The following is a 24,088-nucleotide window of genomic DNA, read 5'->3' on the forward strand; positions in this document are numbered from 1 at the left end:
TAAAAGTTAACACAGCAACTTAAAAGACACTCATGCTACAGGAATCACTCTAGTAACAGTACACTGAAAAGTGACAGCAACAAACAATGTCCAGGAATAGAATGTTGACTCATGCACATACTGCAAGGCTGTGTCATATGCACTGTATACCATAAATATAATCCGGAAGAAGAGATGTTTAACTAATGCAATGCATAACCATCATGGTAATAAACAGTATCATCATGTCTAAAAGCAGAGTGGGCACATATGTGTTCCAGTTCAAATACACCATATACCTTAAATGTGCAGATGATCATTCAAGGGCACCTGAAACAATTAGAAGGATAGACACTACCAGTGAAAGTGTGATTAATGCATTAAAGTCTATACTTTCAAGATGGATGCTACCTGATGTTATCAAATTGCAGAATACTAAAATCAGGAATTCAGAAGAAGTGTGTGTTTGTGGGAATTCAGACATACAATGTCTAGTCCCAAAACTCTTTAATCTACTGGGCAAACTGAGAGAAATATCAAGTGAAAAATCTCACAAAAACAGGAGCAGCAAAATTTTGAAAAATAAGAACACTACACAGTGTGTGTGTGTGTGTGTGTGTGTGTGTGTGTGGGGGGGGTGATCTTTTACCAACTCTACTGACAAAAGACTGAAAAGCAAATTACTTAGTTCAGCTATACTACCGATAACTGAAAGTCAATACAAAGTAAAAGAAATACTGAAGGGAAACTGGCAGACACAGAAATATTACTATGAGTAAAATAGCAGCAGGCTACAAAATTTTCAGCCTTGAGGCACAGTAAGAGGGGTTCACAGCCTGAAATCACTAACAGTTGGTCAACAAGCCAAGCAAAGTCCATGGAAGAACAGCAACCAGTTTCACAATCAGTAATGCCATAATAAAGCACAGACTTGTGTGAAATGTGATAGCCTAGAGATGGAAAAAAAAAGTTTTTATAATCGGATTTCCGAAAAAATGTAAAGTGCAGCACGAAGTGTCCAAAAGGAACATCAGATTTCTAAAATGAATAAACCTATCAAACATTCTAGACCTGGAAGACTACTGAAGAAACCAGACAAATCATAGGGACAGTTTCAGAGTTAATCATGATACTAAATATTGAAATACTGCATTTATTAATTTAGCTTCTGAATCTATACAAACATATTATTTGATGTAAAAAAAATGTGTTCAGTGAAAACTTAAGATTAAAGTGATCAGTATAACACAATGCATGCTACCTCACAGAATGCATATAAAATAAATATGAATATATTTTAAAACTAAAAGAAAAATGGATACAGTATACGGAGCATGTTGCTTTAAATATGACAATGCCTAGTCACAGCCATCTTTATGTCATGTGGTACACATGCCTCCTACAAGGTAAACTAAACACCTCATCCAGTGTGTTCTACCTGATAACCACTTTGATAAACATTCATGTGTTACAGGAGCCTACCCACACAAGGAGAATGGAAAATTGGGAACGATGCATCCACTCATGAGATCTATCTCAAAGATCATACATATGGCGAGCACTCACATACATTCCATCTTTATAAGTGAACCTAAAAACAATATGAAAAGGGTTGAAAGGAGTCTGAAAAGCAGAAGAAGGTCTTTGGGACTGGATGATGGGAAAGTCAACTCTCTAAGAGGCTAATGTATTCCTGGAGTGGAGGCTTATGTTATGGTGCAAAGCTAAGTCACAGAGCAAGGCCTAATTCCTTTGGGTTTCACTCTGTTTCAACGTCTGCTGCTCTAGTAGTGCACCCTGAATGCAGTGCAGAATCTCAAAACCCAATGTAGAGACATACAAAAGATCAAAAAAGAATGACTGAGTACACATGTTGACACTTATTACAAGTTATTTTAATTACATTTTTCTTGTATTTACTACAGTCAGGTACCTCTAACAGGTGTAGGAGCTGGAGGCCAAGCTTGTTTCAGCTTTATGCAGTTATAAAGCAGCACTTAAAACCATAACAACCACATGGAAAATGTCTGAACTCCGAAACATGGAGAGTAGAACGAAGCTAAAAGGTTCTGAGAAAATGTGTGCAAGACTAGCAGATGGCTTACAAAAAGTGTTAATTCAATGATATCTAACTGTATGTTTATGCTGATGCATTCCTTATGGTCAACTGAAGAGCCAGCTGCTAGCAAGACAGTGATCAGTAACTTTTTATGTAACTTCTTAAAGCTGTACCTGGCCTGGGAATGTTTACATATCCCTACTAGGCTCCATATAAAGAAGTGTGGTGCCAGATATTACAAGTCCCGACAGTTTGCATATTGAACTGTGATTTTGACAGAAACAGCAAATTCGAAACCTTCTTGTAATTTGAAGGCAACTTTGCAGGAGCCCTTTACCCTACACCATTGCACCACCTACATCCCTGCTACTTACATATATTATCTCTGAGATCGCTATACCTCACAGCAAAGGTAATTTTGTGAGATAAAACAATCTCAGAAATAGTATACAGCTTTCCATTAACACTTATATTTTTGGTCTTTCATGGGTTTTAATTATTGTCCTTGGACTTTCAGAGGGTCCCCCCGCCCCACGAGTCTGTATGCATAAAGGGGGCAAACCGGTAGTGTGACAATAGTGTAAGGTAGAGGAGCTAGGAAGATTAAAGTTGCCATATAGAGAATAATATACAACTACAAGTATTTGCTGCCTCTGTCAGTTGAGATATTTTACCTTATCAGCCAAAATGCAAGCTATATTTAATATATGTGACACAAGTGGTTCAAACACTATTGTTTTTTTAACTTAATTACTGTGAATCTTTTAAGATGAAAACCTAAAACATTTAATTTTCTCTTAAACTTTTTAATATAATTACCCACAACATGTTACTTTCCTTTCCTCTCCATTTGGTAAGATTCTCATTTGTAACACTGCCATTTGCCAAGAAATTAGCTCTCAGTTAGTACTATGTTCTAGATGAATATTGCCAAGTACTACAGCTCACTTCTTTACCTGTGCAGTCCAGTGTTTTGGATGAACACTCTTCACATCTTGTTATAATAAAAATAATTATGTAAACAAAACAATTCCAGTTGAAATGCATGAAGAAATAACTGCATGAAATAGTCCTGTTTCACTGATGCTGTATAACACAAGTAGTACTGATGCAAACTGTTAAGTTACAATGCATGCTCAACTTCAAATAGCAATCATGTTCTTTTAGTCTGTCATATGCTTACTTCTGTTTCAGTGCCGTGACATCTTTAGGCTTCTCAAGCATTGAGCTCCATGGCAATGATCCAGTCAGCCACTTAACCATACAGTAACCAAGGGACTCAAGGTCACTTCGACAAGAAGGCCCTACCAAAAACATTTCTGCATTAAAAATTAGTCGGTGCACTTAATACATTGCATTTCATACCATGCATACATAAATTCAGCTGACGTATAGTTTGTGACTCTGGATCATGGTACCAAGTACTGTTGCATTATATTTTAACTGCCAATGGCCTCTAGGTCATAATACAGTATACATTATAACTATAATTACTATTTACAATTATACAATAATGGCTCATTACTATTCATTCAACAAGCACGCTGATTGGACAGTCCAACCAACTTGCCTGTTGTAAATCAATCATATATCAATAGAAAAAAGTCCAGCCTCTAAAGTACCATTGAGTAGCCAGACTTTCTATTCGTATATGCTGATGGACAGAGCAAAACATGAGAAAAATCAAGTACATTCCTCAAAACTCAAGAATCAGAAATGGACCGGATTTTCCTCGTATTTCTGCACTGTCCCTCGGAAAATCTCGGCAGTTAAAAAAAAAAAAAAGTAGAACAAAAAAACAGCTAGAGAGATTCTCTTTTATCCGTTGGTTCTCCTACACTGTCTTGATGTATTATGCAAGTGTGGGACCGAAAGTCCCATACACATGAGCAGTACATCAGTAAACATGGAAGAAGAACATGGAGGAAACACTACAGTGCCATTACACAAATGCATTACTTAAGAAAGGTAACAAATTTCTTTCTTAAGTAATGTTACTGTACAATAGCAATAACCCACTCCTGGATGTGGGTATCACAGGATTTACCTATGGCTGGCTTCATTTCATTACTAGAGCTTCTCCCTCGTGATGAAATCATGCCAACTATGTGTAAATCCTGTGATACCCACACTCAGGCATGGGTTACTGCTAAATGATATAATTTTAAGAACTAATATAAGATTAAACATAACTACATGTGTGGTTACAGTAATAATAATGGGCTAGCTATATGTCCTGACTCAGAATTAGTACCTCAGCCCTTATTACTATTTTACTTTTTATTTCCCCACTTATCCCAAGTTCTTCTGAATGCCTCAGCATATTTACACTGAAGACAGCCATGTCAGCATACAGGGTCAAATATCTACCATTTCAAAAAAAAAAAAAAAAAATCTACTATCATTGCTGTAAAAAGTTCTTCTTTATGCCCAAACTATAATTAAAACCCTTTCTTTCTATCTGATATTCTCTTCCAATTATTTTTCCTCACAAATTAATAAATCTAAAGATATGCAAAATGTGCATTAAATCACTCCATTTCTTTAATTGCTTGTGACCTTTTTTAGGTCCCTCTCCAACACATAAATATCCCCCCATCCTTTTAAAGTCTCTGAAACTATTCACAATACCCCAAATGTGGTCTTGCCAGAGCATTATAAAGTGGTAAAAAGTTTCCAGTCCCTTGAGTATACCCACCTCATGATACATGCTATTATCTTGTTAGCCTTAAAAGCAGCATTCTCAGGCTGTGCCTGATAATACAGAAATCTTGTTATCCTGTTCTGTAAGAATCAGTTTCACTAACTATATTCCAAACTGTGGATGTAATATCCTAGATAAAGCACTGTACTTATTTGCTTTGCTTTTCCATTAACAAATTTCTGTCAAATAATGTATTTTCATTAAGTTGCTAAATAACCTTATTCTATCATCCACCACAGTTTCTATCTTGTGTCACCTACAGACAGATTCAGACATTTCATGTCATGACAGGAATAAAATAATACAATTACATGTTTCATTACTCTATTTTCTTTAGGCACCATACCATTTCCAAATATCAATGTGTCCTTTTGTGTAACCATACCTTTATCCATCTCAGCAACTTATAATCTGCAAACACATCATTACAGGTAACTGAAGAGCTTCCTACACTGTACTGAACCAAAGGTCTTACAGTATTAAATCAACAAAGCCTAAAGATTTTCAGTTTGTGCTGTAACCCAATCACAGAATATATCAAATATGCCTGATAATTCTTCTTCCCAACACATAGTTAGTTAATATCCTGGAGTTCATCCTATTCCATAAAGACCACAAGAATGTCTTTAAGAAACTTCATCATCATCATAACAGCCAATGCTGTTCAAAGTATGCCCCCTCCCAACCCAGAGCAGAGTGGAACTGTTGCATCCATTTTCTAGCCATTTAGTAGTGAACCACTCTCCAGTGATTCTTTAAATATTTCAGTCAGAAGTGCAGTAAGTGTATCAGCTAATGCCTAAAGAAGTTTTGGAACAATTTTTATATAAACTTCCTACAGCTGTACTTGACCTGGTAATAATGAAATATATATCTACTATGTTATCTATAGCAACTGTGACACCATGAACCCACCGTCAAATTCTGCAATTCTTGCCTGGCCCCAAACCTGACTACAACTCAGACAATCCTAGTTTGAAGACTTGGGCACTGGAGGAGCCAGATGGGAGTGAGTCGTTATTGTCTTGTCTTGGGGCAGGTGGCTAGTTCTAATATTGTACTCTCAGTAGTAGCTGAGTATTACACTATATGACAGAAGCCAGCAGCTATCGGGATGTAATGAAGGCATATCAAGCAGAGGAGGTTGTAGCTGCAGCCAGGCATGTGCAACAGTGTGGATGTACTGAAGCTCAGTATTCTGTGCAGCCAACCACCACAAGGATCAAAGCGTCTTGGTGTAAAATCACAATATGGCTGTCTGAAAGAAGGCCTTCTGTGACCAGCTCATTTCATTGGGAACAAATGGGCCTATCAGCTCTTAGCTAACATGGGGAAAATATTAACCAACTGGTCATGGGAGGCTGACAGCTGGGCCCTAAAAATAATTGACTATAAATTATCTAGCTCTTACTCCTTGAATGTTAGATCCAGGCATCTGTCCCAAGTATTATTCCAGGAACCCACCAGATAAAACACTCTATGCCTTCCATCTATCATCTGTAAATAAAGAAAAGTCAATTAAAACTTTTCATTTACACGCAAACTAGCAAAAAGATGACATTTATTTCAGATGTCACTAATAACAATTCAAGACAACTAAGAAAACTTCCATCTTTCCAAAAGTGACTCATAGGACTGTTGTTGTGGCAGTTCTTTTAGCACTGAGCTACATACAATTCTTAGATGCTTTCAATCACTCGTGTTGCTTATCTTTAACAATATTTAAGATCATGCATTTGAGCTCTAAATGTCTTACAGGTATTAAAAGTCCAACAGTGAAATTTAACTGCTTGTAATTGAGAAGTAACAGCTGCTCTGGACAATTTCTTTCTTTTTTTTTCAGTTTATTAAAATCTAAGTAAACTGTACTCCCATAGCCATGTTAACCTTTAAAGCATCTCCAAGTCAGCATGAAAAAAGAAGTTTCTGCCCATTCATTTATACTCCAGTTCTCTTGTACTACACACAAGTCAAAAGTAACAAAGTTTAACTCCATATCGTCTTCCTTAAGCAGCTTCTTTAAGGGTGGTACAGCCTTGGGACTAATAGGTAATACATTTCACTTGCTCATGTAAGCTCACAAAATGCTGGTATGCGACCATCCTTTTCTGAACTAATGTTTCAATGATTTTCCACATGGTTTACTTTGGTACTGCGAACAGTTAAGTAACTGTAACAGACTTATAAAGTCAAGTTCATGGTTACTTCTCTTCATTCACTAGTCTGGAATATAGCACATGTACACACACAATTTCTTTGTAAAGGGAGGAAAAACAGCTCTAGGAATCTTCAAATTTCTTTCCAAGACTCTTGTCTTTAGTTGTCAAGCAGTACAAACAGTCACTTTCAAATTAAAAGGAAAAATGACATTCTTGTCTTCACCATAGTATGAGGAACACTAACTTTTTGATTTTGCAGGCTATTAGCAAAAACAGCAAAGCACTCTTTTGCAGCAGGAATTAGGGATACAAATAGCTGACACACAGTACCACTGCTTGTGCCTACTGCTGACACCAGATGTGGTATTTTAAATACACTAGACACAGAAGTACTTGAAAATGCAGCTTCTGTTTGCATCACCTTAATCTAAGGTTGCAAAGCATGCAATGAAAAAATATAGTTTCACCCACACAAAAAATATATGTACAGGTTTCTCTGCCATTCAAGCAAAAATTCAAATACATGTACAAATTCAACTTTTGGTCCAGCTAAAATGAATGTATTGCAAGCTCCAAATGAACATGGTCCACACCAACATCATACCACTCCAGGCACATGATTATAAAGATTCTCAATAGCTTCGCAACCTGTGGATTCTGGCACTAAGCTATCTTCAATTGAACTGCAGTCCAGGAAAATGAGCCTCCTACTTGAGACTGCAATTAATGTAGTACATACGGCAATGACACCCTCCCCCCCATGCATCTGCCACAGCTTATAAAAATCCTCCTTTTATACAAGACTAAATTACATAGTTTGTCTCATAGCAATCCATTAGCCCAGCATGCAGGAATTTATGTAATATACATTACTTCTTTTTAAAAAGCAGCAATATTTAAACAAAAGTTACATAATACATTGATATTAACAATGCTGTAAAGCCTTAATAGCAAAACATATGCCATTTTCACAATACCTGTATCACATACAGCATTCAGTTCTCCAAAATGTTAGGCTGAACACACAAGATGTCCAACTTCACTGAACACAGTAACTGGTGTTTTTTTTTAAATGCAAAACACTATTATAATATTGATCCAAATATTTTTGGGTGTGTATCACAAAATCAGAAATGAAAAACACTAAACCTAAAAATGAAAAATATGAAAAACAAATAAGAAATGCAGTAAACATTATATGCAAGGGGCAATCCCCTCTGCACCACCACCCCATAAATTATACATACCAACTCTAAGATTATACAACAGTGTGGAAAAGGAAATTCCCTACTCCTATTCTGCAATCCCGCACATAAAAAAAGTTTGTAATATGTCAACAACTGATTTTCAGTCAGCAGTACTGGCACTTTTTTTGCTCAACCACTTTAACTTGGACTGAGAAGGCCTGGAAGTGGCAGGAAAGGACCAATTCTTAGAAGGCCAATGCCTGCTAAATCTGGCAGGCTGTGCCTGCAGGAAATCTTTAATAGTTTGCACAGATTTAGCTTTTTTCTCCATCTTTTTAAATACTTCTTCTGCATTGTTGCCAAACAAGCGGTCTTGGTTTAAGGGAGCATCCAATAATTTAGCTTTAACCTGATCTGGCAAAGATTGTTCCTTAAGCCAACCATGCCCTCTAAGTACAGACCCAGTGACAGTAGCCCTGCAAGATGCCTCTAATGAATCAAAACCACGCTGCAAAGTATGTTTTCCAACTTGTTCAGCAGAATGCATTCAATCCTGTAATTCTTTATTTTCAGCACAGTCAGGAATTAACATTATTTTCTGTTTAAGTAATCCAAAAATATGTTGCTGATGCTTTAACATATGAAACTGGCAGTTTAAGGCCCTAATGGTCAAAGCTGCATAAGTGTATACCTTCTTACCCCATCTATCCAGGGCCCTGGAATCTCTATCAGAGGGGGTAGGGTTTTTGGCAGTAGTAGTCTTAATGCCCTTGGGTCCCTGTGAAATGGTCTCAGGATCCGCAGTAGGATTTTTAAAGAGGAACTTGTGAGAGTCAGGTACCCTGTAATACTGGTCAGGCTTTCTGGAAGCAGGAGGTAAAGTGTCAGGGGCCAGGCTAGATTTCCAGAAGGCATCATCTACAATGTCCAGTACAGGAGGGATGGCTAAAGGCCTGTGTTGAGGTAGGAGTAAGAATTCCCTAAGCCTCTTTTTGGAGTCAGAGTAATCCTGGCTTTCCCAGCGGAAATGCTCCCTAAGAGTATGCAAGATTTCACCAAAAGAGAAATCCTCTGGAGGGGAAGCAGAGGAAATTGAGTCCTCTGCATCGAATCCTCATAGGTAGATAAGGGCAACTCCTGGTCATCAGAGAAAACAGAAATTTCAGAATCCTGATCAGAAGACTCCGAAGGAAAATCAGTCCTAGGTCTCTTAGAGGGAGAAGGGTGGCTTCCCCTGATTAAAGTAGTAAGGTATTCAGCCATTCTTATCATTTGTTTTTTAGGCATAGGAGCCTGACCATGTGGTCTGGGCATTTGTTTTCTAGGCATAGATCGAGTTTTAGGCCTTGAAGAAGAAGATGGCGTCAGTTTAATATGCAAATCAGTAGGCCTGAATACACCCTCGGACATCCGCAGGTTCCACAATTGAAGAAGCAACTTGCAGCATACTGGACTCCAAATGGGTCTCAGTAGAGGCCTGCGAATCTGAAGTAGTGGGTATCAGGGGCTGCGAAAGTGACTCCATGAGTACCGGCGAACTGGTGACTACCTTAGGAGAAGCGTTGTAGGCAGGTTTGGACCTATGCGGTCTGTCTCTGTCTTTATATTTGCGGTTTTTCGGATTGTCGGTATTCGGATGGCTTACTGAAGCCATTTCTTGATAATTGAACAGAGTACCAAAATATTTAGATGCGAAAATGAACAGACAACGAATAGTATGAGGTTTGAATAAGGCACAAAACCAACAGCGAGATATGTCGTGGTCTGGGCCTAGGCAAGGAATGCAGTATGAATGAAAATTTTTATGAGGTATTTGCTTTCCACAAGAAATACAATTGTTAACTTTTACTGACATCGGTTTGGAGCAAGAAAAAGGATCCCCAATGGGGTACTTAGCTTAGTTGAAGACTTCGGATCTGAAACTCAAAACCGAACATTTAGGAGTCGGACGACTGGCACTTGCGAACTGCTTCTGCTTCGGCCACCACAAGGCAAGAAAAAGTGATGTAATGGTATCGGCTGCATGCTTTATACCCCTGACTACCTGACGTCATGGAGGATGAGACAGCAACCAACGCAGGACGCAAGACTTTGATAATCAGGCCGACTGAGGGCTGCCTGCAAGCAGATAACCCAAATGTGATGACTGCAACAGTGAAACACGAAGAACATCCACTGTTGTTGGAATTAGGGAAAGGGGGTGGTGAAAGGTTTTCACCTAACAGGAGTAGTGACATTAAACATGGGATGATATGACTTGTAAGGGTTAGTCAGTGGTCAGGGAAAGTCTGCTTAGTGAGAAAACTTACCAGACTTCTGTCACTATTTCCCTGGGCAAGGAAGATTTACTGGAATTTGCAAAGGAGCTTATTTCTGCCTTTTTGTTGTTTATGGATTCTTCAAAAACTAAAAGGAAAAAAGTTCCTCCTTTTTCTGACATGAGTATTCAGTCAGAATAGCAGACATTACAGAGAGATGGCTGTGTGTCAGGAATTTCTTCAAAATCTGAAGACTCTGGTTTTGAGGAAAGTATCCCATCAGAATTCCCTCCTGAAGAGATACCTTTTTCTGACACATTATCAAAGTTGAAAGAAGTCTTTCAGTGGGAATAGAATGAAACTCCTATCGTACAGAAGCAGTGTTATGATTTACTACAATTACAAATGCCAAAAACTGCAACTATCCCTTCTATATTGCCTGCTTTACAGAATGTTTTCCTCAGTGCTGGTACTTTACTCGACAGTTTTGCTCGACAGTCAACCTTCCGTTTCCAAGAAGTCAAGTAGGTTATATAACTTAACCCAGACATACAAGTAATGGTTTTCTAAACCAAAAGCAGATCCAGCAGATGTTCATCATATTGACCACTGCTGCAGTAGCCTTAACTATATGGGTTATATCTTACCAAGGATATAACAGACAGATTCCAAAGGATTCAGAGCACCTTCCACGCACCCAAACTGTCAATCATCTAAAGCTATGCTGACTAAAAAGGTTTGGGCCCAAAGCCCTTCAGAGCTTTCTCACCGACAAACAGTATGCTCTTTTGCAGGCTTTCAAGGATTAACAGCAGGTGTCTGCTGTTTCTTTTCTGGGCAGATCATTTCCTTTTGAGGGAAAACCCTATGCCTTTACAAAATTGCTATTTTATTATGCTTTCCTGTTAAGGAAACTTATTTTTAAACTAGGAGTGTATGTCTTAACAGACTGTCACAAGAGTTCACTGTACTTCTAAATGGGAGCGCTCTTTTTTTCTGTCGGTTTAAAGTTATTTATTTATTTATTTTTTTAAGTAATTTAAAAACATTTATTTCTATGGATAAACTGTACTTATTTTACTTTTTTAGTGTCTGGCAAAGTGTTTTAAAGTGTTTTTACTGTGTTTATTTGGAGGAAAAAAAGTGACTTTTCAAGACTTAAAGTTCTACTGGCTTTTTATTTTTACTTGCTTTTCCCATGAAAGCGCCACCATTTTGGGCTTGACTATGGAACAAACTATCAGTCCCATGGTTCCTTACTCTTTTAGCCACAAAAAGAAAAGGTTAAGCAAACAGCCTTTGCCACTGCAGCAAGACAGCAATTTGCGTCAGCCACAGGTGGGTGACTCTGCTGTAGCCATAGCTTGTTCCTCAGACCACTCATCTTTTATACTGGATGCCTCTGGTGTAGCACCTACAGCCACTATGGACCACGGATAAGCCAAGTCCAGAGCAGCTGTTGGAATCCCATCAATGGGCGAGGCAAAGCTGCTATTGTCCATCCAGGCAGAGCAAACAGGGAGGGCTATCCTGTTTTGTCAGAATATTGTGCCCATCCCTGGGGAAGCTGTTACCATTAATAACACCGTTTGTCCCATTTTTCCTGTCAAAAAAAAAAAAAGAAAACTAAACATGTATCTCCTCCTCCTCAAATATCCTTACATAGTTTACTGTATCTGGCTCAAGGTTTAATTCAGGCCACTGATCCTTCTTATATGGTTGATTCTAATAAAAGAAAGAGGGACACCTCTTTCCCTGAAGAGACTCAAGATTCTGAACCTGGCCAAGAAGATGAAGGGACAGGTACTGGGCTTTCTCCTCAGTTTTCTGATTCAGACTCAGAGGAGAGCTCAGATTCTGAGTTTTTTCTTTTTCGAGACTGTTTCCAGAATGTGCCAGTATTTTCAGTGGAGAACACTGAGGTTCATCAGTCCTTCAGAAAATACTATGAGCCGTTATAAAAGGAATTTCTTGAACAGTCACCCATTCCCCTAGTTCTGTCAGTCAGTCTGCTGTCCTTAAAAAAAGGCACAAATAGGATGAATAAAGCTCCTCAGTCTTTTAAGGTTTTATACAGTCTTCCCATACCTGACCCAGCAGCTATAGCTTTAGTTAATCCTACTTGCTGCTAAACATTTAGATCCAATGTTGTCTATTTGTGTCTATATCATAACATTGACAGCTTAGGTTGTTGAATGCTAAATCATCGACACCTAAGCGAACGCTTAAAATAGCGAATGGCCACATCATCGAATTCTTTCCTCAGGAAAGAATTTGGGTGGCCGTCCATAAACAAAATAAAACACACCCAAACATAGTGGAGGGCTTCGCCCCCCACACCCCCCTAACTAAATACACCAACTCCAAGATCGCTCTATATTGGGGAAAGAATTCGATGATGTGGCCGTTCGCTATTGTAAGTGTTCAACGCTTAGGTGTCGATGATTTAGCATTCGACAACCTAAGCTGTCAACAATTCGATAGGAACCTGTCTATTTTCATCCAGTTCAAACATATGGGACGTCAAATATAATCTCGGCACGTAATCTGAAGCTTTCAGGGTTCCAGAGCTCTGACTCCTCCCCTACCCATAATTCCCTATACTGCTCTGCAACACCTCAGATCTCACTTGCCACCTGAAGTTTCTAGAAATATTTTTGAGGGCTCATGTCCTTTTTCTAGAAAGTTTTTTTGAAAATGTTAGATAATTTTATGCTGAATAGGTAAATAGTATATACTTAGACAGCTGAATATCTTTACTCCTCCCCTACTGGAAGACTAGTCTCCCTCTAGCTTTAGTATTAGCTTCACAATCACAGCTTAGTGGTGTGTTGATATAGTTTAGAGTTATTCTTAGATTAGTGTTTTCACTTTTGAGTAGTGTTGGCTTTAACGTACTCCAGCTGTTACTGTTTTATAGACATTAAAACATTTCATAATACTGTACTTTCAAAATATATGGTTATATTTGTGGTTAGTGTTTTTCTATCCTCCTCCAGGTTTCATCATGGCTGAATCTCAAGCCTTTAAGAAATGTTCAGAGTGTGGGCACAAACTGCCCCCTCAAAATCCTCACATTTTGTGTGTTTATTATCTAGGCATTGCCCATTTGGACACATAATGCACTCTGTGAGCATCCTTTACTGCCAGAGCTTTAAAAGCATGCCAAGACAAACTGGTGGGACTTCTCCCTCTGTATACAGGGACTGCAACTTCTGGACCCTCCCCTTCCTCCTCTCCTTCTAAAAAGCAAGGCACGGATTGTTCTCTGGACAAGGCTTCAGATAAGGAGAAGGACAAGGAGAAAAAAAAGATAAACTTAAAGAAAAGGACAAAGACAACCATACTTCTGTTTCTAAAAGGTCTTTGGATCTGTTTATTTGGGCCCACAACTTAGTCAGCTAGATTGGAACTGACAGCTTCCCGGTCCCGACCATACTCCCCCTCGGCCTTCACTGGAACTGGTAAGCCCCAGACTGTATTCTCCAATCTTACAAGAAAACAGACACTCAAAACCTTCTTCAGTGGCTTTGTCTACCTTATCATTTTGGAGCTTGATAGAGTACATCTACAGGATGATGAGAAAGTTTTTGAGGACACAGACTTTGGGATTTGTTGGTACTGTCCCCCAGGGAACGTACTCACCTTTGGTCACCCTACACCTCCACTCCTTTCGCCTTTGGTAGTCCCATCCTCTGACTTTAACAGTTCTGGATCCAACCCATTGCAAAATGCCTCCTTAGGTGCCAGCAATCTCTTCAACTTAGAAGCTGACAGCCTCCCTATCCCTCTTGACTCCGATGCCTTGGGATCAGGAAGGGACTTGAAGCTGCAGTGTTGGTGTCGACCTCCGGAAAGAGTTCAATACCAAGACTTTCAGGCAAACCTCTCTTTCCTCAAGAGCCTCAGCACTAGATAACTCAGATCCCAGGTCTTCCACAGGGCCAGGGATGCCAGGAATAGTTTCTTTCATTTGCTTAGATCTGGAGAGATCTTCAGTGGCAGGTTTGGCTTTCGAGGTGGTTGAAAGGGTTTTGGACTTACCCAAACAGAAGGCACTTTCTTGGCACTCAGTTCCAACAAAACCCAAATGGATCCTGCAACACCACTTACCACTCATCCTGTCAAGCAAGGGAAGTCATCACCACAGTCGGAACTACTTACTATGTCAGCTCCCAGTCCTATTCTGAGCCTCCCGAACAGAATTGATACACAAGAAACTGACATGCAAGTGAGAGCACATGAATTTCTCCCAAGAGTCAGTCGTGGAAAATGCAGATTAGGATGAAGAAGAGGGTTCACCCATGTCTTCCTTGGAGACATCACCTTTGGTGAAATTCTAGCACTTATGAAACAGAGAGGGGGTTGGTCCACTGAGGATCAGTCTCCTGATGAATCTGTAGTTCTAGAAGCCTTTGGTTCCATTTCAAATTCATCTTGGGTGGTACAACCTGTTAATCCATTGGTTAATCTTATGGCATAATGGGCTTGAAAGGACCCTGACATGGTGCAGCTCATTTCCAAAAAGCAAGTCGGAATTTTACAAGCTCCCACGTACAGAAAGCATTGGAGTAAAGGTCACCCAGTGGGAGCCATGGCTGTAGCAATAGCTACAATGAAGTAATTATCTGAGGAGATTTCCTCTATCCATCCCCCTAAACGGAAGTCTAGGGCATTGGACAGATTTGAGAAATGAACACACTCGTCAGCGACCTTTGCTCTCAGGTCAATGAACTATCTTGCTCATGTTATCAGGTTTCAGAGGGACGTGACCAAAGAAATTTCCAAGTCTCTTTCTGGAGTTATTCCAGTGGACATCCAAAAGACTATGGACTTCTAGCTTTCAACTCTGCAATCAATCTCGAACGTAATCATGCATCTCATTTCTAATGGCTCAGACAGAGTGGCATGCACAGGTCTTACAGTCAGATGACATGCCTGGATGTGTGCTTGTGGTTTTGCGGAAAGCTTTAAGACATCCTGCATCAATGCCCCTTACGATGGCTCCACACTTTTTGAGCCCAAAGTTCAAGATACTTTGACCAAGAGTTAACAGGATGGTAAGACTTTCTCTGCTTTTATCATTAATTTTTCCTCCCCTCAAAGGTCCTACTACAGGAACCAGAGGGCCGCAAAACAAAGATGTGGTTTCACAAGTTACAGAGCTCTTACCAAAATCATCTTGGTAAGAGACAGCTGTGTGGCAGAGGTGGAGCAGACCTTGCCCAAGAGGCAGAGGCAGACCACACAATCAGGGCTTCAGTGGTCCTTTTACTGACAGGCTCCATCAGCGTCCCTGAAGGTGTGCACAATTGTTGCACTCTGGAGGCAGCTGGAGGACACTTATCTCTGCCCCTAACCCTGGCTAAAATTGACAAGGGACAAGTGGGTACAAATATAATTTCTACAGCCTATTCTATTCTGTTTTCTTGTCCTCCACTAAAAAGGAAGGTGATTCCCGATGTTCCACCCAGTCAGTGGGAACCAGCAGAACAAGAAATTTCTGAGCAGCTAGGAAAAAAAGTGTTATCCAACCGGCTCCCAAAAACCAATTAAGATCCAGAGTCTACTCAAGGTTATTTTTAGTTTCAAAGAAAACGGGCTCTAAAACCAGTTTTGGATCGGTCATCTTAACCAGTTCATGAAACAGACAAAATTTCAGATGGTCACAATTCAATCCATTTTGCCTCTTCTGAAGAAGGACGACTGGATATACGCTAAAGATCTCCCGGAAGCTTATCATCATGCGAGGATAAAGAAGCAGTCATAGGTTCATAGGTGTTTACTAGGCTAACAACCACAAGGGCCTTTTTAAGTCCAGAAGATTTCTCCATTTCTGGCTGGGAGCCAATAATTTCCAGTTCAGAGTCTTGCCGTTCGGTCTTACCACAGCCCCCAGGGTGTTCACCAAGATACTGGTTGTAGTGGTGGCACACTTGCTTTCCCCTACCTAGATAACTGGCGCCTACCTGCTACATCCAGGCATATTCTGGTATGTCATCTGAACCTTCTCCTCCAATATTTACTGGATCTAGGTATTTCAGTAAATTGTCCCAGGTGTCAGATACTTCCAACATAACGGACAGAGTTTATCAGATGCTATCTTGATACCACCCTTCAAACTGTCAATCTTCTACATCACAGAGTTTGTTTTCTACAGCAAACAACCTTACGGGTGTTACATAACCCTCACCGTCCAGAACAACTGATACTATGTCTGCTAGGTCTTATGGCTTCTTTCATATTAATGGTTCCCATGACTCATTACCACATGCAAATTCTTCAATGGACACTTGCAGTTCAGTGGTCTCAGAATATTCACCTTTTCAAACAGCACATCTTGTGATATATTACCTCAACTTCAATAACACAAGGGTGATATTGTGATATTTCTGATGTTACATCTGTGTTACATTTAGGACATAAATTTAAACCAACTGCTCTACCTAGATTACATACACTTAAAAGTGAATTTTTTTCGTTTAGTAGAACGTTACATTTAATGTACTATTTTAAACATGATAATGATTGTGCTATGAATGAACCTGATAACATTAATGAATCGTTTCATTTATGTTATTCGTCACAGGAAGACTTGTTTGGTGGTGATGTTAATGCTTACTGTAAGCTCAATACTGATGGTATTTCAGTTCAGTTATTTTATTCCCTCTTTTTTGAATAGTACTATACAAGGACATATTTCCACTTTAAATTTTGAGGTGGAACAATTGTATTGGAAATGTGTGAACAACATATTTGGAGTGTGTTTTAATTTAATTAAGCAGCAGTGGTTAGCCCTATCAGAGTTTGGTAATGATAGAAGATTGGTGGTTAAACCATCAGATAAGGGGAACCAGATAGTAATTATATACTACACTCAATATTTAGACATGTGTTATGCACACTTAAATAATATGGAAGTTTATGAGAAATGTGATAATTTTGCATATTTTGAAGCAATTAAAGAATATCAGCTTCTTTTAAAAAAGGCCTGCGGTTGGGCTATTTCACAGTCAAGGTTGTGGAAAAGAAATGTAATGTCAACAACAGCTCTATAGCAGTATTTTATTGTCTACAAAGTCACATAAAGGCATTGTTAACCTTGGTGGTCGACCTATATAGTCTCTGCACAAAGATATTTTTAAAAAAATATTAGGATCTTATTACATGAACAATTGAAAAAGTATGTTATCAGTACAGCTTCCTATATTAGAGACAGCCACGACTTTTTGAGCAAAATTAAGGGGAAGACTTAGAATAACAAAATGTTTTCGCTATGTCTGGATGTCAAAAGTCGTTATGTTAATATAAAACATCATACAGGCATCCAAGCTTTGTTTTATTTTCTAGGGGACTCTCCTATGTCACATATTTTGATAGACTTTGTGTCCTTTTGTTTGAAGAATATTTTTTTTATATTTAATGGTGATATTTTTCACCAATTACACGGCACAGCTATGGAGGCAGCCTTTGCCCCCATGTATGCCAACTTAGTAATGGCTAAGTTTGTGGATGATTATATTTATACTCATCATTTTTATAGGTCACAAGTTATTTTATATTTTATATTTATTGATGACCTTAACAGCAGTTGAGAACATTTGTTTGTCTGAAGTCGTCCCACTATTTAGTGGGACGAAAGGCGCTTTACAAGTACTGTGTTTCGTTAAATAAACTTCCTTTGCTTCAAGAACAGCGTTTTATATTTGTTGCATTCGTGTGTTGGAGTATCCTGGTGCAATTCTCAGCACTTTTTGCATTTTTCCTGGTTTGTTTTTCGTCTGAGGAGTTTGCGTATGTAAACTTACCATACCAGTAGATGTTTGAATGATTACTGCTGCAGTAGTCATTCCCTGTGTCTATTCCCCATGTTTTTGGTGTATTGTTTATGCCAGGTTGGGGGCACTTATTTTTTGTTGTTCCTAGCACTGTCCTTTCGGTACTCATCCTTTATCTCTCTGTTGACATGAAAGCTCTGATGGGCTTAGCAACTAAACCTGTCTTTTAGTCAGCTCTGCTCAAGCTGACTGACAGTTTATGCTCGTGGAAGGTGCCCTGAAGCACTGGAAACCAGCCAGCTATTATATCCTTGGCAGGATATAATCTATACACAGCTATGGCTACTGTAGCATTGTTCATTCAAACACCTACTGTGATGTTATGTTTACTTACACAACTGTACATTATTTCACTCTTAAAATTTGCAGCTGCTAAACAGGTTTCTGCTGTTAATCCCATTCCCTCTGACAAGGATGGGAAAGCAATGGAAAAGTTAGGGAAGAAAATGTACTCTTCCAGTACTTTAACTTTTATGATAGTGAACTGCCAAACTAGTATGTTAACAGTTTTTACTGTTATCCTTTGAGAATATGTAGCAGTTAGTGATTAGTCTTCCTTTGTCTGAGGTAGCAAGTTCATTAACTACTTCTGTGACACCTGTTTCCCAGGTGACAACATGTTTTAAAGTCAATATATGAGGTGGAGTCTTGTTCTACAGCTGTTATTTCTGGCTCAGTTTTTAGGAGACTTGACTGGCTTCATTCTTAAAATCTTCCTGAGGTTGCATAATCTGAAATTTTAAATTCTCCCTTGGACAAAAAGGGTTGTTTGGTCCTTCGGTAGCTGAGGTGCTTAAGAAGTGTAATGAAAGGTGAAAACTGATTCAAGAAGTCACACAAATTTTCAGCTCTCCAACTTCAACACAAATACTAATTCTCCCTCCTCAACTTCCTTTTCCAATAGGCAATTTATATATTTATTTATTTGATATTTTAAAAGGGACAGAGAAGAGTCTCAGCCCAGACAAGTGGCAAACACAGCAAAATACAGAAAACTGAACCTTTATAAGTCTAAGTAAGAGAAACAGAGATAAATACAGCAGGAGGAAGCACAATATTTAAGAGTTAGAAGTACGGTACTGGATATATACAGGTACAGTGAATAAAAAAAGTGTACACACCCCTGTTAAAATGCCAGGTTTTTGTGATATAAAAAATGAGACCACAATAAACCATTTCAAAACTTTTCCCACCTTTAATGTAACCTATAACCTGTACAATTCAACTGAAAAACAAATCTGTTTGGGGAAAAATATAAAAAATAAACATACAATAAGCTGGTTGCATAAGTGTTCAAACCCACTTTATATTCACTGTATTAATTGGTATGTACACTTATCAAGGGATCTTCATGGCTAAGCGTCAGGAAAAGGAAAGGGAGAAGAAGAAGCAGACAGGATTCAGTCTGGTCAGTTAATGCTGTCAGAAGGTCGGCACTATTTGGCTGCTACTTTAAGTGAGCTTTAATTTGGGGTGCGAAATAAGAGTAGGAGGTTAACTCTATAAGGTGGCCCATAGCATGGGAGCTAGAGTAGAAAAACAGTTTCATAGGTAGGGACTAGGCTATTGTCCCTAGGGCCTATATAAGCCTAGCCAAAAGGTACCCTGGCTTTCGCCACCCAAGAAAATTATTTTCCTGTGCAACTGTTGAGCAGAGCCACAGAAGTGATCCCTGGGGTGAATTTCTTATCTCCCATCCAATCGTCAAGATTTTTCTTGAAGAATGCTAATGAGAAGCTTTGTTTGATAGAGATAGGTAGTTTGTTCCAGAGTATGGGAAGTCTCTGGGACAGGAATCTATCCCTCCAGCATGTTCTGTTTATTGTGGTGACAATGTTTAGGTCCCTAGAGCATGTAGCTCAGAGGGATTGGGATTTCTTTAAGTGGAGCATGTCAAAAAGCTCTGGGTTAGACATAGCATTGTGTGTTAGGCAGAGATCGCCTCTGAGTAGGTGATATGCAACGGAATAAAGCTGCAGTTTTTTGAGATGGTCTGTGTAGGGCATCTGTTTGAGGCCGGTAATCCTCTTTGTGAGGTATTTCTGTGGCCTTTCCAGTTCTTGTAGATGTCTTGTGAGGTACATACCAAAAGGGGCATTGTACTCTATAATGGGTCTAATGAATGACGAGTAGCGGGGAACAATGACCTCTTTTTTTCCTGGATGAGAAACTTTTGTGATGAGGTGTGCCATGTAGAAGGATTTCCTGACTACTGTGGCTATGTGATTATCAAAGGAGAGACTACTGTCCACCTGTGTCCCAAGGTCTCTTATCACACTTTCGGTGTTAAGTAGACTATCGCCTATGTGGTAGTTCATGGGTACAGAGTTTTTACCAAAAGGGATGACAATGCACTTTTGGCGTTGAGCTTGAGGCCATGGCTTTGACACCATGCATCTATCTCAGCGAGGCCCTTTTGTAGGATGTCCACCATCTTTTGGAGTTTTGATTAGGACTCCTAGTTTGCAGTCATCTGCGAACTTCATTAGCCAAAGCCCTTCTGTGTTAGCCTGTACTTCAGAGAAGTAGATACCAAACAGGAGAGGACCCAGGACTGAACCCTGTGGTACTCCCTTGCCACTGGTCTGAAGTTGGATTTGGAGTCTGCTACTTTCACAGTGGGGGTTCATTCAGTGAGCCAGTAGGCAACCCATCTTGTGGCATAGGTATTTATGCCTAGTTTAGTGAGTTTATCTATACTTCCAGAGTGGGGGGGGACTGTGTCAAAAGCCTTGGCGAGATCTAGATAGGCTGTGTGAACCACCTTATCCTCATCTACGGCTTTGGTGACCACTTCAAAGAAATCTATCAGGTTTAGGAGACATGATCTGCCTTTTATAAACCTGAACTGGGTGGGGTCCAGAGTTTGGAGATTACCAATGTCATTGTTTATAAGTTCCATGATGATACGTTCCATAGCCTTGCAGACCAGGCTCGTCATACTAATGGGGCGGTAGTTTCCGGGGTCCGTGGTGGCTACCCCTTTGTGGAGTGGGATAACCGTTGCTGTGCACCATTCAGTGGGCACATAGCCTGAGGTGAGGCTATGACTGAACATGGTACTTAGGTGGGGTGCCAGTTTGTTCTGTAGTTCATTTAGAACGCAGCCTGTTTCTGTGCAGTGGAGCTTGTAGTTTGGGAGCAGAACTGCTGTGGTTTCTGAGGTTATAACTGGGGGCAGGCCTAGTTAGTTTGGCTGTCAGGTAAGAAACAGCTTGACGGTTTAGAAGTTGGAATACCAGACAGGCAAGCAGAAATTGACATCTTTGTTGGATTGGAAGCCATTTGGCATTTTCAATGGTTTTCCAAACAGCAGAGAACTGGAAAACAGATTTTTAAAATGCAATGGCAAAAGGGCTCTAAAAAGAAAGGAAAAGTCTCTAAAAGCCAAAACAACCCTCCCAGTCAGCATGACTATTTGCCTGCCCCAGTTCTCCCCCACTCATCTCCATCTGGCAACCTTTCAATGTCCCTCAGACTTCAGCTTCCATTTTGGCATCAGACAGTTTCAAACAGCTGGGTTTTGAGAATAATACAGAAGGGTTGCACTTGGCAATGGGAATCCCTTCCTGTGCTCCAGGCAATCCACCCTTGTCCAGGGAATCAGACTTTTCTATTTCATCCCACCCTGTACCACAACTGTCTCAGGAAGTCATATAACCTGTACTCCCTGGTCTTCTAGGCAAAGAGTTTCTATTCTGGTTTCCTAGTTCCTAATTCTGAAGGATCCTGGGGTGCCTGTGTTGGATCTTTTCTATATGAACCAATATCCCAAGTTCAAAATGTTCTCTTCAGTCTCTTGTACCTCAGTCCCCTCTTCGGCTTTCATGGTAAAGCTGGATATGAAGATTATTTATTCTCACATTCCCATTGCACAACACTACAGGCATTTAAGATTTGTTGTGTTTGGCTTACATTAATTGTTGTGTTTTACCCTTTGTACTGTCTAATGCACTAAGGATATTTACAAAGTGTCTGACTCCAGTCAATGCAGACTTCAAGGCATTCACACTTTTCCAAACTTGGGTAATTATCTTACATTTGCAAACTCTTTTTCCAGTTGTCAGTAGTGTTTGTCAATTTCTCAAAACGTTCAAATCAAAATGGGGTTCCAAATCAAATTTTAGATGTCCTCTCTCATTCATTCTCACAGACCGAGTCTTCTGGGATATTTACTGGACTCAACCCTAGGAAAACCTTTTCTTCTTCTAGAAAAAAATAGCTATGTTTCAGCAGTTCTTCCTGAGTTTTTCCAGTCAAAGCCACGCAAGGTACAGTTGTGTACACTTACCATAAATGTAGAAGTTCGAGTATATTCACTGTTGCAGTCATTACATTTATAGGTTCATAGGTAGGTACTAGGCTATTGGCCCTAGGGCCTATATAAGCCTAGCCAAAAAATGTACCCTGGCTTTCGCCACCCAAGAAAATTATTTTCTTGTGCCCCTGTCGAGCAGAGCCACAGAAGTGATCCCTGGGGTGAATTTCCCATTTCCCATCCAATCATCACGATTTTTCTTGAAGAGTGCTAATGAGGAGCTCTGTTTGACATAGATAGGTAGTCTGTTCCAGAGTATGGGAAGTCTCTGAGACAGGAATCTATCCCTCCAGCATGTTCTGTTTATTGTGGTGACAAGGTTTAGGTCCCTAGAGCATGTAGCTCGGAGGGATTGGGATTTCTTTAAGTGCAGCATGCCCAACAGCTCTGGGTTTGACATAGCTTTGTATGTTAGGCAGAGATCGCCCCCGAGTAGGCGATATGTGATGGAGTAAAGCTGTAGTTTTTTGAGACCGTCTGCATAGGGCATCTGTTTGAGGCCAGTAATCCTCTTTGTGAGGTATTTCTGTGGTCTTTCCAGTTGTTGTAGATGTCTTGTGAGGTACAATACCAAAAGGGGCATTGTACTCTATAATGGGTCTAATGAGTGATGAGTAGAGGGGAACAATGACCTCTTTTTATCTGGATGAGAATCCTTTTGTGATGAGATGAGCCACGTAGAAGGATTTCCTGACCACTGTGGCGATGTGATTATCAAAGGAGAGACTACTGTCCACCTGTGTCCCAAGGTCTCATCACATTTTCGGCATTAAGTAGACTACCAGCTATGTGGTAGTTCATGGGTACAGAGTTTTTACCAAAGGGGATGACAATACACTTTTTGGCATTGAGCTTCAGGCCATGGCTTTGACACCAGGTATCTGTCTCAGTGAGGCCCTTTTGTAGTTTGTCCACATCGTTAGGAGTTTCGATTATGGCTCCTAGTTTGCAGTCATCTGCAGACTTTGTTAGCCAAAGACCTTCTGTGTTAGCCTGCACTTCAGAGAAGTAGATACCAAACAGGAGAGGACCCAGGACTGAACCCTGTGGTACTCCACTTGTCACTGGTCTGAAGTCGGATTTGGAATCCACTACTTTCACAGTGTGGGTTCTATCCATGAGCCAGTTGGCAACCCCATCTTGTGACATAGGGATTTATACCTAGTTTAGTGAGCTTATCTATAATTCCAGAGTGGGGGATGGTATCGAAAGCCTTGGCGAGATCTAGCTAAGCTGTGTGAACCATTTTACCCTCATCTATGGCTTTGGTGACTGCTTCAAAGAAGTCAATCCGGTTTAGGAGACATGATCTGCCTTTTACAAATCCAAACTGGGTAGGGTCCAGAGTTTGGAGATTACCAATGTCTTTGTTTACGAGTTCCAGGATGATACGTTCCATGGCCTTGCAGACCAGGCTCGTCAGGCTAATGGGGCGGTAGTTCCTGGGGTCCGTTGTGGCTCCACCTTTGTGGAGTGGGATAACCGTCGCGGTGCGCCATTCAGTGGGTACAAAGCCTGAGGCGAGGCTATGATTGAACATGGTACTTAGGTAGGGTGCCAGTTCATTCTGTTGTTCGTGTAGAACG

General features: G+C 40.0%; 1 protein-coding gene across 1 annotated transcript in view; it reads right to left on the reverse strand.

Annotated features, from left to right (window-relative positions):
• The window catches only part of VRK3 (VRK serine/threonine kinase 3), a 1,531,785-nt gene that overhangs the window by 152,519 nt on the left and 1,355,178 nt on the right, over window positions 1-24,088 (reverse strand). Inside the window, exon 10 of the mRNA XM_044058788.1 lies at window positions 3,222-3,342. Within this exon, the coding sequence (XP_043914723.1) occupies window positions 3,222-3,342 (121 nt within the window). The remainder of the gene's footprint in view (window positions 1-3,221; window positions 3,343-24,088) is intronic.

The sequence above is a fragment of the Protopterus annectens genome, chromosome 16.part0 (assembly GCF_019279795.1).
Source record: "Protopterus annectens isolate FY-2018-M chromosome 16.part0, PAN1.0, whole genome shotgun sequence".
Lineage (NCBI taxonomy): Eukaryota > Metazoa > Chordata > Ceratodontiformes > Protopteridae > Protopterus > Protopterus annectens.